The sequence below is a fragment of the Myxocyprinus asiaticus genome, chromosome 15, assembly GCF_019703515.2.
Source record: "Myxocyprinus asiaticus isolate MX2 ecotype Aquarium Trade chromosome 15, UBuf_Myxa_2, whole genome shotgun sequence".
Classification (NCBI taxonomy): domain Eukaryota; kingdom Metazoa; phylum Chordata; class Actinopteri; order Cypriniformes; family Catostomidae; genus Myxocyprinus; species Myxocyprinus asiaticus.
The window spans coordinates 9,791,153-9,811,459 of NC_059358.1; the positions used below are offsets into that span (position 1 = coordinate 9,791,153).

Genomic DNA, 20,307 nt, shown 5'->3' on the forward strand with positions numbered 1-20,307 from the left:
CTCCCATGGCTACATTTTTCTGTATCTTGTAAAGATGCCTCCCCTTCACCTCTTTCTCCCAGAGCTTCTGCCAGATACCATTTGCAGTTTTACGAATACAAGTCTTGGCTTCTGATTTACTCATGCAAATGGTAAGCTCTACATGATTGTATTTCAATTAGTTCTTTGCTAATTTAGCCACCCTCTCGTTGCCTTCCACTCCCACATGTGCTGGATCCCAAAGAAAGCTGATAAAATTCCTTATTAGGTTATGTAGTCTGTACAAAACTTGCAAGATTTCATATATAATGCCTGCTTGCCTGCTGTCAGAATGCCCAGATTGCAAAGCTTTTCAGAGCTGCCAACGAATCTGTACAAATGACTCCTCTCTCAATATTAATTTCCTCCACCCACTGGAGAGTGAGAAGAATTTAAGCTAGTTCCACCGTGAAAACAGATAAATTGTCTGATCCTTTGATCCATCTGTGTAGATGCCTTCCATGTGGCTATACTTCTGTTTTAGATACTGAAGAACAACATACTCTTCAGATAATAGATAATTTTCCTTTATTTTTGGGAGTAATTGAGTGTCTATGCAAGCATTGGAAACAACCACAGTGGAACTGTGGGCAATGGAACAGTTTGACTATAGCTCCTATTGTCCAGACTCATTGACTGGTCTAGTCTAGAACCTATCCATCCCAAACTTCGGCAGTTGCCTTGAGTATGCTCCCAGCACTCCGTGAACACAGACTTGGTAGGGTGTAAATCATTGTGTCCTTTTAACGATACCCAATACACCATGGACAGTTGTTGAAGTCTCACTTTTAGTGGCAATTAACACATCTCCACTTGCAAAGCTGCTACTGGGGATGTTTTAAAAGCTCCACAACATATTCTGAGGGCGTGTTTCTGCACTACCCCAATTTACTTAAGAAGTGACCCACATGCTGAACCATAAGTCATGCAACCATAATCTATTGCAGATCTAATAAGGGCACAGTAAATGTTTCTAAGTAAGTTGCAGCTAGCACCCCACTCACACCCTGCCAAACATCTCATGACATTCAGAGCTTTCTTACATTTAGTCAGCAATTTACCAAATGTAAATGTTTCATCCAGCCACACTCCCAAGAACTTAATCACAGACAGCTGCTCAAGTGGATGTTCATAAAGTGTTAGATTTACTGGAATATGTTTATTTTTTGATAAACATATTACTCGGGTCTTTGCAATTGATAGCCGGAATCCCCATCTCATAGCCCACTCCTCAACTTGGTTTATTGCTGTCTGGACTTTATTAACAGTATGTACCGCATTTCGCCTTCTCTTCCATAATGCTCCATCGTCCGCGTACATTGACTGTCCTATATTCGGTTCGACCTGATTAAATATATAATTAATCATGACATTAAATAAGAGTGGACTACAAACACTTCCTTGTGGTGTTCCATTAACAATTTGATATAAACTAGAGTAAGATGTTCCCACCCTACCTTGAATTGTTTGATTAAATAAAAAGTTTAGTACCCAGTTATAAGCTCTACCTCCAATACCCAACAAATTCATTTTAATTAGTAGACCTTCTTTCAACAGCATATCATACAATATCTCAGTATCGAAAAACACAGAGAGCTTCTTTACACAACTGAGCCTTTCTTATATCAGACTCTCGGCAAAGCACTGAATCCATTGTGAGAAAAGCCTTCTATTTGAATTTAATGCTATTAGTCTATAACTAGTTGCTTCAGAATGATCTTTACCATGCTTGGAATGATTGTTGAGTGTTTCCATGATGTGGGTAGTGTGCCTGTTATCCACACCTTGTTAAGTCATTCTAATATAACTGTAAGTGCCTCATCAGACAAATGTTCGATCATACAGTAGCATATCTCATCTTCCCCAGGTGATGTCTTCTTTGCCCCATCAATAGCTCTTTTAAGCTCAAATATAGAAAAGGTAACATGTAAGGAGATTTCACTTGTGTTGAATTTCTCAAATACACTAGGATTTTCTCTTCTGACAGATTCTCTAGCTTCATCTGTTAGGTTGCTATTGCTATGCACCTTAACAAAAACTTTAGCCGAAATCTCTGCTTTTTCTTTATTTGAAATTGCCACCTCCTCTCCATTATCTAGAACAGGTGAGGAACTGGTGGAACTTGTGCTTACAAGGAACAAACTAAGGCCCATTTGTACAATGGACGCTGATTAGCTGCTCTTGAGTATAGCTAACTGTTTTCTGCGCAGAAGCTTACATACCAGTGCCGGTCATCCCTATAGGCAAGCTAAGAAAGTTGCTTAGGGCCCCTGATCCGCCATACAATTTTACTTCTTATTTGAAATATGTTCTTTTATCGTTATCTTGACCAACCGTTTTGGAGATTTCGGTCTTTCCCCATTCAAGTAGATAGGAGCTGCACTGTCATGACGCTTGTTTACATAGAAAAATGGCTGCCCAAACTGCCCAAGAGCGTTCCAAAAATGGCCAGACTTACCTGGAAAAACAGACTTGGTTGAAAGGATCCGGAAATACGTTTGGACCATTCTAATGCATTTGTTTTTGTTTACATTCTTGAAATGGTCTATAGGCTATAAAAAACTTGTACAAAATATTACTTAAAGACATTTTTCCACAGTGCCGGGTCAGAAATTATGGGGGCTCAGGGCAAAAATGCCACCAACAATGACAGATTTGGGGATAAAAAATGACCTTATAATTAATCCTTCAGTTTTTTTCTATTATAGTCCTAGTTATACATATTATGGCATTAAATATTAATTGATTTGAATTAGGGTAAGAATAAGAGGTAATACATGTTTTAAATGGTTAGAAAAAAATATGCCCTTTTAAATGTAAAAAAAAAAAATCCAGAGGCAAATACTGTCCCGTAATTTAAAACAAATTCTAATTTCTGACACTGCTACTGTCTACATTATGTCACGTCAAGTGGATTTTGTATGAGTTGAACACGTATAAAAACACTGACAGAGGCAAGGAAAGGGCCTGCTCACGCCAGAGATCGGTCTGCGCGACTGTAGCTCAAAGCAAATTTGTTTCTGTTACCGTCATGTTTACCACCAAGCGAGTGTGCGCGTGCTCTCCAAACGTGGCACGCCGCACGCGGGACAAGCGGAGAAGCACGGAAATAACGGTTGGAAAAAAACGAGTCTCGAGCTTCAGTCGTACCGCGGCAGTTGTGGCTGTATGTGGCTGTTATGTATCATTGTTGTTGACGTTAGCGTTCAATGAGCGTCTCTCTTGTAATGCAGCACATTAATGTTCCTCTGGCTGTGCTGTATCTCGTCATTGATATCTTTAGACCCCTACAGCCCGTGGGTTGAGGTAAGTGATGAGGGTTGTTTACATATTTATTGACTTTGTTTAACTCGAGTCAACATGTGGTAAGTTTTGTTTCATGTTAGTTACTTTTATAACATTTTGAACATGTCAGCGTTTGAATGTGGTTTTATGATTGTTTTCGCTTAATAAGACAAGAAAATGGGTTTTGTATCCAGATGGGTTTGCACTGGATTATACAGGTAATGTAGCTTTAAATGTCTCAGATTGGCAAAAACATAGGTAAATGTGGCAAACTTACAATTTAACTAACCCAACTCTAAGTTTAGAAAAACTGAGAGAATTTTCATTTGCAAATGAAATATTTAGCGAACAATTAATTTGTGAATTATTTTGAAATTTTTTACATATTTAGATGGATATTCATGTAATTGTGTAGATGGTTGTGGACATTGTTTTGTTTTGCTGTTGTGGCTATATTTGACTATATGTGGCTACATTTACATTGCTTTTGAAGCATATATATAGATAGATATATTAGATATATACAGGGTTGGGGAGTAACGGAATACATTAAATACGTATTTAAAATACAAAATATCAGTAACTGTATTCCACTACAGTTACAATTTAAATCATTGGTAATTAGAATACAGTTACATTCAAAAAGTATTTTGATTACTGAAGAGATTACTTTGCATTTTATTGTCATTTGTTTCATTTAATATTTAGTCCTTTCAGATGGAAAACATTTATACATATAAATGATGCGATCCAAAGTGCATTTGAACAGCGGTGAAACACTTTCTTATGATGTGTTACATTCATAGGAGCAGACAGAGAAGTAAGTTTGAAGTAAGTTTAGAGCAGAAGAAATAGAAATAAACCTTGTGTAAATTGTCAGTTTTATGCTAAGCTAAAATGCTGTTTCTAGCCATTTTACATGCACATTACCAGGCATGATCATATTTTTTTATCAAGAAAATTCACGTTAGATCATAATTTTTTTTTTTTTTCTAGTAAGATTAGGGCAAAAATCTTATTCTTGATTATAATTTTTGAATTGTTTTCCTGTAAAACTATCTAAAAATCCTAAGAAACAACACTGCATAAGATATTTATGTTTTTCAGAGAATGTTTTTTTTAACGTGTATTTTGTCTTACTGTACTGGCAGAGTTTTTATAGTCAAAACAAGTGAAAAAAATTTACCAGTGCTGAAGAAGTAATCCAAAGTATTTAGAATACATTACTGACCTTGAGTAATCTAACGGAATACATTACAAATGACATTTTACAGCATGTATTCTGTAATCTGTAGTAGAATCATTTCAAAAGTAACCCTCCCAACCCTGTATGTATGTATGTACAGGTGCATCTCAATAAATTAGAATGTCGTGGAAAAGTTAATTTATTTCAGTAATTCAACTCAAATTGTGAAACTCGTGTATTAAATTAATTCAGTGCACACAGACTGAAGTAGTTTAAGTCTTTGGTTCTTTTAATTGTGATGATTTTGGCTCACATTTAACAAAAACCCACCAATTCACTATCTCAAAAAATTAGAATACATCATAAGACCAATAAAAAAAACATTTTTAGTGAATTGTTGGCCTTCTGGAAAGTATGTTCATTTACTGTATATGTACTCAATACTTGGTAGGGGCTCCTTTTGCTTTAATTACTGCCTCAATTCAGCGTGGCATGGAGGTGATCAGTTTGTGGCACTGCTGAGGTGGTATGGAAGCCCAGGTTTCTTTGACAGTGGCCTTCAGCTCATCTGCATTTTTTGGTCTCTTGTTTCTCATTTTCCTCTTGACAATATCCCATAGATTCTCTATGGGGTTCAGGTCTGGTTAGTTTGCTGGCCAGTCAAGCACACCAACACCATGGTCATTTAACCAACTTTTGGTGCTTTTGGCAGTGTGGGCAGGTGCCAAATCCTGCTGGAAAATGAAATCAGCATCTTTAAAAAGCTGGTCAGCAGAAGGAAGCATGAAGTGCTCCAAAATGTCTTGGTAAATGGGTGCAGTGACTTTGGTTTTCAAAAAACACAATGGACCAACACCAGCAGATGACATTGCACCGCAAATCATCACAGACTGTGGAAACTTAACACTGTGTCAAGCAACTTGGGCTGTGAGCTTCTCCACCCTTCCTCCAGACTCTAGGACCTTGGTTTCCAAATGAAATACAAAACTTGCTCTCATCTGAAAAGAGGACTTTGGAACACTGGGCAACAGTCCAGTTCTTCTTCTCCTTAGCCCAGGTAAGACGCCTCTGACATTGTCTGTGGTTCAGGAGTGGCTTAACAAGAGGAATACGACAACTGTAGCCAAATTCCTTGACATTTCTGTGTGTGGTGGCTCTTGATGCCTTGACCCCAGCCTCAGTCCATTCCTTGTGAAGTTCACCCAAATTCTTGAATCGATTTTGCTTGACAATCATAAGGCTGCGGTTCTCTCGGTTGGTTGTGCATCTTTTTCTTCCACACTTTTTCCTTCCACTCAACTTTCTGTTAACATGCTTGGATACAGCACTCTGTGAACAGCCAGCTTCTTTGGCAATGAATGTTTGTGGCTTACCCTCCTTGTGAAGGGTGTCAGTGATTGTCTTCTGGACAACTGTCAGATCAGCAGTCTTCCCCATGATTGTGTAGCCTAGTGAACCAAACTGAGAGACCATTTTGAAGGCTCAGGAAACCTTTGCAGGTGTTTTGAGTTGATTAGCTGATTGGCATGTCACCATATTCTAATTTTTTGAGATGGTGAATTGGTGGGTTTTTGTTAAATGTGAGCCAAAATCATCACAATTAAAAGAACCAAAGACTTAAACTACTTCAGTCTGTGTGCATTGAATTTATTTAATACACGAGTTTCACAATTTGAGTTGAATTACTGAAATAAATGAACTTTTCCACGACATTCTAATTTATTGAGATGCACCTGTGTGTGTGTGTGTGTGTGTGTGTGTGTGTAATATATATACACACATACATACAACATTTAATCCCGGTCCTCGAATCTGATTGGACGAGTGACGTTCCATGAGTACTTATGGTCTCACACCATCAGCACTCGGACGCTTCACTGTGTGTATCACTCCAATTGTGTTCGTGCCATTCTAAACTAAAGTGTAAGAGCAGTGCAGATGTGTTAAGAGCTATCTGTCTCTTTGCATTTAATATTGTGACATTACATATTTTAGCCAGCAGGTGGCGGCAAAAGACCATTTTTGTGCGTAATATGACCCAGTTGGTGATGTGAGGTCAGAGTCAGTCAGTGTTTACATTCAACAGCGCTCTGTGATCGCTCGTATTACTACTACACTACTAAAGCTAGGAAACCGCTTTAAACTAACAACTTCAGCATTAAGACTCATCACAGCTGAGAGACACAACAGAATGATAAATTACACAAACTCAAGGCGCTTACCTCTTACTGGACTTTCCACATTGGAGAAGACAAAATGGGGGAGGAGATTGCAGTTTCTATAGTGAAAGACTCATGTGCACCAGCTATCGCGAAATAGAGAGGAATACCCTTGCTTGGATGGCTATTTTTCCACTGAGAAAATAGGATGCATTTCACAAATTACATTATCTTCAGAAAGCTGACTAACAGACGACAGCATCATCAACAGGTGATCTCTCTCTCTCTCACACAAACACATCCATCCTTGTTTCTCCAATAACATGTTAGAAACAGCCCAAGCCATGATACTAGTAGTTCTGAAGTGATGTTTTTGAGAGGCTTGGACACGTCATTTGTTTTGAACCAACAACGGCAGATTCTGATCCATCGCGTTAGAAAGTAGTTCCATGCACAAATGTGTTTTTTGTGACCCTGCTCAGTTTTTCCCAATTTTTTACAATTTACTTGTTCATTAAACTGTTGTATATAAGCAATATCACACTCGCAATCGTGCTATATGGCCCTACATCAGCACTGCTGTGATTGCCTGCGGCTCAATCACAGCAGTGCTGATGTAGGGCCATATCGTGTGTGTGTTAATATCCAAGTAGTACTGCATTAAAAGGAAAGGATTTATAACTTTGTTACTTTAACTATGCTTCCTTCCTTATCTGTGGTCTGCTCCAAGTATGTTGTGTGTTTGACATTGTTGGATGTCTGTGTGTGTTCTTTTAGTGTTGGACTCCTTTCACTGGTGAATGCAGTAGGAATGACCACATCACAGAAATACCAGAACCCCAAGGTCTCCGGTACGTACAATGGAGGAGTAACTTCTAATACATCATAACGAACATTAACAATAATAGATTGACACATCATGTGTTATTTGTGTGTTCCAGCGGGGCACTCTGACACTGAGTGGCTGACACCTGCTGTGTCTGAAAATTTCCAGAGCCGTTTTGGATGGCGGTCCAGTGCAGCAGACAGTGGCGACACAGGGCTGGGGGCCTCTTACAACACAGAAGGTAAGAACTCTGCTAGCATTCAGATATTTAAATGCCATTTGCTTGTCTTTATATGTTGTATAATAGAACTGAATTCATGGGCAAGACCCCATCAGTCCCTTTTTATTTACAGCATTCCTGTCATTTGCGAAATGATCTGGGGAAAAAAAGACTCTGCATTGTCTTCTGATGTTTATGCTTATGAATATATATACAGGAATATGAAATGTTTTTAAGAAGGGGCAAAATGGACACTAGCATGCATTTTAAGCTTACAAAATTATATTTGACTCAATATCTAAACATCTAAATATTTGAAAAATAGGCAAAAGGAACTGATGTCAAACTCCAGGGCTTCTGTTTTAAAAAAAATGAATGATAATAAGAATAATAAAAAATTATACAATATTCAGTTTCCAGTTACTTTGCATGCCCTGCAGTGTCTCTTCATTGAAGTTTGCATTCTATTTAACTTGAAATGATGCAAATCTGCCAAAGTGAGAGTTTCTTCCATCTTTCATTTTCATCTAAGGGGTCAATCTATGATGTTTTGATCCTCTTTATTGGTTAAACATGTTTTGAAACATCTTTGCTAATTTCACCAAGTCACCAAGCTGCAGTAGATGAGAATTCTATGCATGTGCTTGTTGACCCTTTCACCCTAGTATTTAGAAATGAATATTCTTGCATCATAGGTTCAGGCAAATATATTCATTTTTGACCACGTTTTGACTTTCACCAAAACAAACCGCAGGGAGAACCCTTTTTGTTTAATTTACGATAGACATTAACATCCTACTGGCTGTTAATAGACTAAGCTGTGGTATTTTTAGTTAGATAGTTGTGGTCATAGTTCTGGGACTCATGAGATTTGAAGTAGGATATTCAATTCCATGTTAATAAATTCCCCCAGGCAGTGTTGCACTTTCACTGATGGGAGGTCTCATTAGGAGGGCCTGACCTGGAGAGCTGAATGGAAACTCTGATGCTGGTCTTGTTTTCTATTCTCTGCTGTGTTAAACATGTAATACACAGAGATTAACTGTACTCAAGAGCTAGAGTCTATCTGTTACTAGGGGAGTAAGATCTGTATAGAATGTGCGGCATGTTCAATTTGCTAACATATAATTTATGTAGACATCATTGTTTTAAAATTATTTGATCTGTTGTGATTGGTTGCTTTTTCAGTGATGGACAGTTTAATTGGCTAGGCCAATTAATCAGGTGATATTACTCCATTTTGAGATTATTGGCATTATCATGCCTGGTTAAGAGTTAGTCGCCCCTTGTGTCAGTTGTTAATGCCTAGCCTTGTTAATGGATGTCTCAAACATTTTCTGTTTTCAAATCTTTTAACTGAGTAAAATGAATTTGGGATTTGCATGGTAAACATTTGTTATATTCAGATAACCACGAGGGTTCATGAACGAACGATTATTCGGTTATTCATCGGGAGTTGGGTCTCTGGAAAAGAACGTTATAAAGAATGTTCATTGCAGTGGATATTCGTCAAAAACTATTCAAAATAGCAATGAATAAAGTACACAGTGAGCTATGAGTCTAAATATCACAATACATAGATTTTCAAATGATAAAATCACTGACATTAAAGTCAAACAACAATAAGCAAACTGTCACTGCCTGTTACATAGTATTCTGAACCAACTGAATACTCAATTTAAGTGCCAAATTTCTCCTGATATGTGCTGGGCCCGGTCAAGTTCACATTTTCATGATGCAGCGACCTAATCGAGTTGTATGAAGTTACACTGCTGTGGTCTTTGATTTTTAAATGGTTTAGCATTGAACTTGTTGAATTATTGTATGTAAATATGCACACTAGGGCAAAAGGGAAAAAACCCAGGCTTACCGTTTATCAAGCTGGGTGAAAAATAGATGCACCGGAATTTTGGCTGCCGAAATAATAAAAGCAGAAAAAATAAAGAGAAAAAAAAGGCTGAAAATATTGGCTGAAAATTTGAAAAGAACCCTTTACTTTAAAATCTGGTAACGGAAACACTCACATGGAGAACAAGCATTGTTTATGTTGAACATTAAAGTCCACATCCCCAGAAGTGAAGTGATCGCTCTCTTGGTTATTAGCACATTAATAAAGAGTGCTTTACAGTGCTCTGTATTGAGTGTTATTGTGTGTTATGGTCGTTACTGTCAATCTCTAATAGGACAATAAAGAAGCATAAAAGCACCATTGGCTTGCCACGCGCCACCTAGATTTTCTTGACTCGCGCACGCAGTCCTCGGCCGTGCGTGTCATCTGTGCACGCGCTGGCCATTGACTTTACTAATAGTGTCACAAAGCAATTGTAGTGCGCATGCATTGAACGCCTTCCTATGCGTTCGCGGTCAGAAAAGTATACTCGGAAAGGTAACGCAGTCGACCAGGCATGGGTCGATCCAGAACACGCAAAAACAAAGTGTACCTGGGCCTTTATAATGATTATAATAATAATATAAGAAGAAGAATAAGAATAATTTTCAGCCCAGTGTGTCCAGAATTTTGGGTTCTGTTTCAGCTAAGAATTTTCAATTTGTTGTATCACAGTAAAAAACTGCAATCATGTGTAGCAATGTCAGTCACACACATTTCTCTTTACAACCTGAACGTCTTCAGAATATTGAATCTTTAACACACCTGTGCTAAAAAAAGCTAGATGCAGCACAACAAATAAAACAGAACGCAGGTGTCTCGAGAGACGTTTATAAAAATTGACTTTGCAATTGTGTAATTTGTTGTAATAATCCAAAATATTTTAAATATATTTATGGGACATTTGCCACCCTGCTCTCTTGATATCAGCTTTGGCTATGAAAAACCCATATCGGTTGTTGTTGTTGTTTTTTTTACTCGAATATAAGTTCCCATGGTAACCGTAATTACTAACAGCTAAATCTGTTGAGTTTTCATCCAGAATATGGCGGCTAGCAATTAGTAACCTACTTTTGTAAACTAGTGAAACTATATCTAACTCATGCGAATACGAGTCTAGTTTTATTTGCTTTTAAACTGCCAAAACAGTTGCAACACTAAACTTCTTTACTCCAGTTAGAGAACATTTCAGGGGTTATAAATATGTAGCTGGATGTCTGTGGTCTTCATGTTGAGATGGTTATGCCTTTTGTTTTGTTCTGGGTGTTTCTTGTAATTGCAGGAAGCCTCTCAGTACTCCAAGAATCTTTGGTTGGCTAAGGATTTGTTTAAACCTGTCCACAGCTGATGTTCAAAACAGAGCACCCTCAGGGCACACTGTCAGTTGAAACAGGCAGACCCTCCTACAACTGCCTTCTCTTGACATGTCCACTTGATTTGTGTGTGTTAATTTAATTATTGTATTGGAGAACTTGTTTAAAGGCATTTCAGATTTATTTTTTTTGTAATTAACATTTCATTGATTCATGTGCTATGACAGTGAAAAAAACTCAACACATATATAATGAATCAACATTTTACATTTAAACCCTACTAATACAATCCCACCCTGACCCCTAACGAACACCCCTGTGGTCCCACATAACACACACACAATCCAAAAAAATAAAATAAATACATATATACACACACATATACATACATACACAGATACATATACATACACTTACATAAAATAAAAATTATATTTATATATATACATACACATACACAAATAAATAAAATAATAAACATACATGATTAAACTACACTCTCCACATCCCCTCCCCGAGATTCCCCCCAAAAAACTAAATATTTGCCCCATTTTTTAGCAAATAAGTCCCTCAACCCCAGCCTTCTACTTACCGCCTCTTCAAATGCAGCTACCCTCCCCATTTCCACACACCACTCCGAAAAAGAGGGTGCTCCATTTGACTTCCAACCCCTTAAAATTACTTGCCTGCTGATCATGAGACTGGTCATAACCCAGTTTTTTATATGATTGTCCCCTAAATGCATGACCGCTCCATCACCCAAAATATAGAGTCTGGGACAAAGCAAAACCTGAGTGTTCAAAAAATCACACAAATACCTCTGAACCCTCAACCAAAACTCCTGGATCTTAACACACCCCCAAAAGACATGGGTAGTGTCTCCAACTTCTGACTGGCATCGCCAGCAAGTGGGTGTGTCTTTAAGACCAAGCCTATATAATCTAGAGGGGGTCCAATAAAATCTATGTAAAATCTTAAATTGCATAAGGCGAACCCTTGCATCTCTAGATACAGACTTGACATTTTTAAGAATCTTAATCCACACTCCATCCTCCAATACCAAATTCAAATCTTTTTCCCATACTCTCTTGAGAGAAGTCAAGGCTCCATCCCCCAGACTCTGAATTAGTAGGGAGTAATACACTGGTTCATGGCCTTTTCCAAAAGCAGCAATCACCTCTCCCAAAGCACCTGCCGCCTTAGGAGGGTGCGTGCCACTCCCAAAAATAGTGCAGAGTAGGTGGCGAAGCTGTAAATACTTATAAAACTGAGATCTGGGAATGCCAAAATGTTGAACCAAATTTTCAAAAGATCTCAATACTCCACTCTCATATAGGTCACCAAGTGCATTAACCCCCCTCACAATCCAATCTGACCAACAAAAAGGGGACTTATTAATACATAGTTTAGGGTTCTGCCATATGCTCGAGGCAACATTTAAATAAATATCAGAATTAAACACTCTGGACACTTTTGTCCATATCGAGTGCAAATGCAAAATAACGGGATGCGACTTAACCTGTCCGGCTAGTTTAATCGAAAGGCTTTGCAGTGGCGAGATAGGGGCAAGAACTTAATTTTCAATACAAAACCAGGGAGGGGCCCTCTCAGGTGGAAGCGACCAATGAGCCAAATGTCTAAGACCGAACGCATAATAATAAAACAAAATCCTGGGAAGGCCTAGCCCTCCTCTGTCAATTGGCCTATGTAACTTATTGAAATTTAACCTGGGGCGCTTACCATTCCAAATAAAGGACTTCGCTATGCTATCAAATTGCTTGAAATAAGAGAGGGGGACATCTACAGGGAGAGACTGAAGCAGGTAATTGAATTTTGGAATACAATTCATTTTAATAACATTAACTTTCCCAATCATAGATAAATGTAATGAAGCCCACCTGCTGACATCGCTCGAAAACCTTTTTATTAAGGGGTCAAAATTAACTCTAACTAAATCAGACAAATTTGCTGGGAATAAAATCCCCAAATACTTAATGCCCTGTTTGGGCCACTGGAAGGCACCTGGCTGGAAAGCCGTTTCTGGGCAGTATGCTGTCAAAGCCAAAGCTTCGGATTTAGACCAGTTGACTTTGTATCCTGAGAACTTGGAAAAGGAATTAATAATTCTGTGGAGGCAAGGCATAGATCTAGTAGGTTCAGAGACAAATAATAAAATATCATCTGCGTAAAGCAGAAGCTTATGCGCCGCACCTCCCGCTGTCACCCCTGGAAAATCATCCTCCTTTCTTATCGCGGCTGCTAATGGTTCCAGGGCAAGACAGAACAATAACGGGGAAAGAGGGCAACCCTGTCGAGTGCCCCTATCTAGAGTAAAATAATCTGAAATTAATCCATTTGTTTGTACCGCTGCTACAGGGTGTTTATAAAGTAACTTAACCAATAAATATACTCCCGAACCCATACGTTTCCAAAATCTTAAAAAGATAATCCCATTCTACCATATCGAACACCATTTCGGCGTCAAGTGAGATGGCAGCGACCGGAGATTGTTCATTCGCCACTGACCACATGATATTGATGAGACGCCTGATGTTATCAGAAGAGCTACGGCCCCGAATAAATCCCACCTGATCTATATGTATAAGAGATGTCATAACCTTACTTAATCGGTTAGCTAAAATTTGTGACAATATTTTTACATCTAGTTGGATCAGGGAGATTGGACGGTAACTTTTACGCTTGGATCTTTGTCCTTTTTAAGAATCAGACTGATCCGGGCTTGTGTCATGGTTGGAGGAACTTTTCCCTTCTTTAATGATTCAGTATAAACTTCTAACAAAAGTGGGGCCAATTCTGTAGCATAGGATCTAAAAAATTCTGCGGCAAAACCATCTGGCCCCGGAGCCTTGCCAGTAGGTAGGGAATTAATTACCACGTTAAGCTCCTCCAAGGTTATCTCAGAATCAAGAGTTTTTTTTGCTCAGTCGTCAGTTTAGGAAGATCTAATGGTTCCACAAAGTTTCTAATATCTTCATCAGTAGATGAAGACGTGGAACTATAAAGATAGAATTCTTTAAAGGCATTATTAATATCAGTGGCTGAGGTAAATATTTCACCACCAGCAGATTTCACTGAGGGAATGATAGAAAGAGACTCTCTCTGCTTTATATATCTAGCCAAAAGCTTCCCTGCTTTGTCCCCCGACTCAAAGTATGACTGTCTTGCCCTGAATAACCAAAACTCCACTTTCTGTGACAATACAGTATTATATCTATATTTCAATCGGGTTAATTCTCTGAGGCCATCAGATGACATTCGGCGCTTCAGCTCTGCCTCTGCACTTTTAATATTTCCTTCCAACTCCACAAGTTCTCGTGCTTTGGATTTTTTGATGAATGAGGCATACTGTATGATCCGGCCCCTAAGAACCGCCTTAAGTGCCTCCCAAGCCACGCCCACAGAGGATACTGAGGACCAGTTGGTCTCCATATAAACATTGATTTCAGTCTTTAACATTTGTTGGAAATCAGGATTTTGTAAAAGGGATACATTAAGGCGCCAACTATATGATTTCTTTTTCTCTATATGTGGCATCATCTCTAAACTCACCAGGGCGTGATCTGAGACTAAAATGTTTCCAATTGAGCAATCAACAACAGATGAAATGAGGGATTTGGATATAAAAAAAAATCTATTCTAGAATAAATCTTATGGACTGATGAAAAAAATGTATAGCCCCTACCGGATGGGTTCAAAAGTCTCCAAATATCCGAAAGACCAAGATTTTTACACATCTTGTGAAGCGTCTATATTGCTCTAGGGGGCTTACACACTTTTGCTTCACTGTGATCAAGGACTGAGTCCATCAAAAGATTAAAGTCTCCTCCCAATATTATATCATGAGGGGTGCCAGCGGCTTGCAGCATCCCTTCAAGATCTATAAAAAAGCCTTGATCATCAACGTTAGGTGCGTAAATATTAGCCAAAATCAGACTTTGCCCTTGAATTTCAGCTAAAACAATAATTACTCTTCCTAATTTATCTTTAATCTGTTTGAGAAATTTGAATTGTAGATGTTTATTTACCAATATAATGACTCCCCTGCTCTTTCTTGAGCCAGCATTAAAAAAAACATGTCCACACCATATCTTCCCAAATTTTTCAGCTTCCTGCGGGGAGAGATGTGTTTCTTGAAGAAACACTATATCATATTTCTTATGTTCAAGAAAAGTAATAACCTTCCTTCTTTTTATGGGGTGCCCCAACCCATTCACATTCCATGTGGAGAGAGACAATCCACTCATATTAACATTTGACATATTGATAAAATAAAAAAAAAAAATTGTGTGTGAAAAACAAAATTATGAAGACCAGATTCCCCATTAGTGAAACAATCAACCCCCGAACATCCCCCCGAACAAAACAAACAGAAAAAAGAAAAACGTGCGCATTAACCCTGCGCAAGACAGCGCCAACCGGCGACAATCCCTCTAAACTCAAAAGGTCCATGAACACACACGAGTCCCCACGACAACTTTGCCATCGGATTGCTCAATTTTGCCTCACAAATTTGTGAGGCAAAATTACATAACAGAAAATATTTTGTGAAATAAACCCAGTTAATACAAAGAATGAGCACAAAAAATGTGTAGATTCATTCACAGAACTGTTTTAAAGGTGTGATCTTCCACAAAATAAATTCTAGCTGATATAAAACCGTTCAGATTCCTCAGACAGACAAACGAATGTTCCGTGAGCCGGCTGTTATGAGTTCAGTGGATGACGTAATCACTCAAATGTCCCGTTAAAAAAAAAAAAAGCCAGCAGGAGGAATAAGCACAAAGAACGAACAGATTAATCCACAGCTGTTCCAAAGGAGTGTTATTCAACAGAACATGCTCCAGCCGCTAGGCGGAACCAATACAAAAAGAAACAAAACCGGCATCCCGGTTCCCCGGATGGTCGAGTCAGTTCACTCGGAGGCTGCATAAAAGTATATACCATGACTTACATAAACCGTCAGCTTTATAAAAGACATCCTTTGTGTGAGCATGTAAATATTTTGCGGTCATCCGTAGTGTCCACTCTCAAACTGGCCGGGAACTTCAATGCAAATGTAATCTTCCATCAGTGCAAAAGTTTCTTTAAGGAAAAGTGTTATTCATAAAACAAGCTCCAGCCGCACGGCGGAGCCAACGCAAAAAACCCAAAATTTCACCCAGCTTCCTCAAGAGTTAGGTACAGCGAGTCAGGCCCACTCACATAAGAAACATCCAATGGTTTACTCAGCCATTGATTCTATAAAAGACATTGCCAGATTTGGACATGTGAATACTTTGTGACCGTTTTTCGTTTCTATTCTCAGTTTGGCAGGAAACATCAGAGCAAACGAGATCTTTTTCTGATGTAAGAGTTTCTTACATTCCTTGAACCGATCGCGTTTCTCTCTTGTCGAACTCGCAAAGTCTGGGAACAAGAAAACATTATGGTTCTTCCAAGAAAGCTTCCCTTTGCTCCTCGCCTGGCGCAACACATGATCTTTATCGGATGATCTCAGAAATCTGGCCAGAATCGATCTGGGCCTGTCTCCCTCAGCAGATCTGTGAGCTGGGACTCTGTGAGCTCGCTCGATTTCCAGCTTGTGGCCTGTTATGTCAAGCAGACTCGGGAAGAGCTCGTCCAGGAATTTCACCATATCTCTGCCCTCCTCATGCTCAGGAATTCCAACAATTCGAACGTTATTCCTGCGGTTTCCATTTTCAAGATCTTTAAGCTTTTCAAGGAGATGTTCCAGATCAACTTTGGTCGCGGGCGGATTAACGGATAATTCCTCTCCGAAGATTCCAGAAAATCAATTTGTTTTTCAACATCAGACACTCTTGTACCTAACTCAGAGAATTTTATTTCCATCGCCGTGATCGATTGACGTATTACAGCGAGATCCTCCAAGTCAGCAAGAATCTTGGTCAACATCATCGACATGTTGGACAACTGACGCTGGATCTCCTCTCTCGCCGCGCCATCCAAATTGAGTCCCCGGTCTGTAGGCCTGTCGGGGCTTTCATCCTGAACACGTAAGTGTCTTTTAATGTCTCCAGAGCCCGAGGATTTTGATTTCTTTGCCATGTTTTGCAACAAAGGACAAATGTGTAACTGGGTGTATCAAATTTCACCAGATTATAACATGAGAATAATCAAAAATTCAGCAAAGTGCGCAGAGCTCGTCGCTCACACGTCTGCTCCTTGCATGGTGTCCATTTTCCCTCAGCATTTCAGATTTATTACAGAATTGAGGGCCATTAGGCACATGTGTGTGATGTGAGCTGTATGTTTAAAGTAGGAGGCCATCACATAGACACCACACAGTGTAACATGAGAGGGATCTATAAATAACGCTAACCTTTCTGTGCGTGTGCGTACCTGGGTTTACAGAGCTGTAGGAGAGAGAACAAACTCTCAAAGCAGAATCTCAGAAATGCAGTGGAACGACGTAGGAGTCAGTATAAAGATTTATATGGCTCACCTTTCTTCAGTGGATGAAAATGGTTTCATTTGTAGGTTTTTCTTTTACTGCTAGCAAGGTAAGTAATGTGTTCCACTTTTCTGAGTGGTTTAGCATGTTAGATGGTAGATGCAAATGCTCAATACTTTTTTTAAGCTTGGTGCCAAAATAGCCAGTTTAGCTGTGGTAATAATTTAGGAATAAAAGAGTGACAACATTGAAGAAAATAAAGTTTGTTGTTTTGAGGGCACTATGTGTTTTTGACTACTTGATATTCAAGTTATTCTAAAGTGTTCCAGGTTGTATTCATACTTCATTCACTTGTCTATGGATCAGTTCTAGAGACTGTTGTGTGTGAAAATCCCAGAAGATCAGCAGTTACAGAAATACTCAAACCAGCCCATCTGGCACGAACAATCATGCCACAGTCCAAATCACTGAGATCACATTTTCTCCCTATTCTGATGGTTGATGTGAACATTAACTGAGACTCCTGACCCGTATCTGCTTGATTTTATGCACTGCTGCCACACGATTGGCTGATTAGATAATCGCATGGATGATTGTTGCTGCCATGTCTAGAATTTACTCCGTATGGTGCCAAAAACAAAAAACGTCCAGTGAGCGGCAGTTCTGTGGACGGAAATGTCTTGTTGATGAGGGAGGTCAACAGAGAATGGCCAGACTGGTTCAAAGTGACACAAAGTCTATGGTAACTAAGATAACCGCTCTGTACAATTATGGTGAGAAGAATATCATCTCAGAATGCTATTCTGAGATGCAGGTTGGCGCTGTTTTGGTGGCACGAGAGGGACCTATACAATATTAGGCAGGTGGTTTTAATGTTGTGGCTGATCTGTGTAATTTTATATATATATATTCATTCCGTTTCATGGATCGATTTATATCAAGCTTTTATTTTGGCATTTCTGTGTGTTTTTACTTTAGTTTCTCACCTCCAGATAAGCAGTTCGGTACATGGCCCAGTGTGATATATATCATTTTTGTTTTGTTTTTTAACCTGGATATTTTCCATGAAAATAGTCATAGAAGCTGGCATGGCATAAAAAAAAAACAAACAAACATTGTAACACCTTGTCCTAATCAGACGCAACGTGATAAGATTCCAGCGACAAGCAATCTGTCTGTCTACACCAGGCGCGACACAACGCAGCAATATTAATACACTATAATGAGGATAACTGAAAATAAAATGTAAAAAACAGAGCAATTACAGATGGAACAGTCTTTTTATTGAATGCAACTCTTTTTCTCAGCTCCGTAACGCTTTCTACTGCAAGCCCCGATGGGATAAATACACAATCACACACATACACAGGGCAAAGTTACGTTACCTTATTCAGTCTGTTACGATTGTTTATGTTCATGCTGTACTCCTGTTTTTATTTCGATGATCTTCACGTGACAGGGAAGTGGAGAGAAAGTCAGAATGAACCGGTATGTCTCCCCTCTGCAATTCTGAACCGGTGTGTATGTGTGTGTGTGACAGAGCTCTGACTGAAGAGAACGAGACCTTAAGCACAACATTTGGTAGGTGTGTGACACCCTCGGCCAAAAATCAAGTTGTTGTGAACCGGCTAGTGAGATGCCAGCTTTAATATACTGTAATAAGAATAATTTTATACCCATTTGTTGAATGCGCTGCCTGGCGCGATGTCGCAGAAATAGAAACCATTCCAAAAATAGAATGCCCTGTCGCTCACCGTGTGTCGTGGCAGGTTAGAACAAAAACTCTGATTAACATGGAAATTATACCTCCTATCGCGTGTCGCGGCGTCATGTCGGGTTTGGTTAGGACACGGTGTAAGCCTAGTAGACGGAACCACAAATAAATGTTTAAATTATGCAACTGTCACTCTGTTTTGAAAATATAATCCCAGATAACAGGTGAAAAAAATATATTTTAAGACAGTATTATTTTTTAAATTATTATTATGGCATCAAACTGCTAATCTAGCATTGGATCACGTAGCTCCATTAAGACATAACTTGACTACAGTTTCATACATGCTCTAAACTGTCTCACGACGTTTCCATTCTAGATTTCTGCAACACTGGCAGCAGCCCATCCTTCCAGCCCATCCGCAGTCAGATCCCAATCCCCACCGCCCATGTCATGCCCTCCACGGCTGGAGCTCTGGCTTCCAAGCCCACGCAATGTGCTGCTGATGAGACCCGGGTGTCCTCTAGCTCATCCAGCTCCAAGTCATCCCTCCCCAAATCTGCTTCCTCGCCCAACCTGGAAGCTCAGCACGAAGGAAATTTAGATGCGACTGCAGTCAAACCTGATTGTCTGAGCAGATATCGCAGTCTAGTAAATGGCCTCGACCACTCGCTCTTCCCCTCTGGAGATCAGATAAGACTCGATGAATGGCAGAAATTTGATGTACCTGCCATGGAGCCCACACTTAATCAGTCAGCTCTGCTCGGGGGCCTTTCCCCGGATGTGCGGCAACAGCTGCAAATGACTTGGCTTGTGGAAAATACAGGCTTGTTGGAACAGACCTATAAAGTTCTACCAGAGGCCAGGGCAAGTCTCGCATGTCCTGCAGACACTTACAGCCAAAGAAACGTTCATTCAGGATCTGATGCCAGGATGTTTTCAGTACCTCAAGGCCTGCACACTCAGGCTCTTTTGAGGGACCAGCCCAGCACTGGAGCTTATGATCCCTTACTGCAAGAACGCTGTAGTGAACTGGCCAGCTGGCAGCAGCAGAAGCAGAAACTTGAGAGTCTGCGACTGCAGGTGGAGCAAATGCAGGTTAGAGTCCTGCTGCTCACATGGAAGAAATTTGGAATAATTATGTAATATTTGAAAGGAATATTCTGTTTAATGGACAGCATTTGTGGTTCGAATTTCAACGTATCCCTCCTTTAAAAAAAGAAAAAAACTCTTGGTTACTTGGAGGCACTTACACGGAAGTGAAT

General features: G+C 39.4%; 1 protein-coding gene across 2 annotated transcripts in view; it reads left to right on the plus strand.

Moving 5' to 3' along the window:
• Positions 1–3,070: 3,070 nt before the first annotated feature.
• LOC127453451 (centrosomal protein of 85 kDa-like) overlaps positions 3,071–20,307 on the plus strand; it is a 34,483-nt gene continuing 17,246 nt past the window's right edge. The window contains exons 1-4 of one of the 2 annotated variants that reach the window (XM_051719802.1): positions 3,071–3,324; positions 7,426–7,499; positions 7,590–7,715; positions 19,422–20,140. In XM_051719802.1, coding sequence (XP_051575762.1) covers positions 7,460–7,499; positions 7,590–7,715; positions 19,422–20,140 — 885 coding nt within the window. In that variant the 5' untranslated portion in view covers positions 3,071–3,324; positions 7,426–7,459. Of the gene's footprint in view, positions 3,325–7,313; positions 7,500–7,589; positions 7,716–19,421; positions 20,141–20,307 lie in introns of those variants that run through there. The other variant, XM_051719801.1, reaches the window with a different exon arrangement.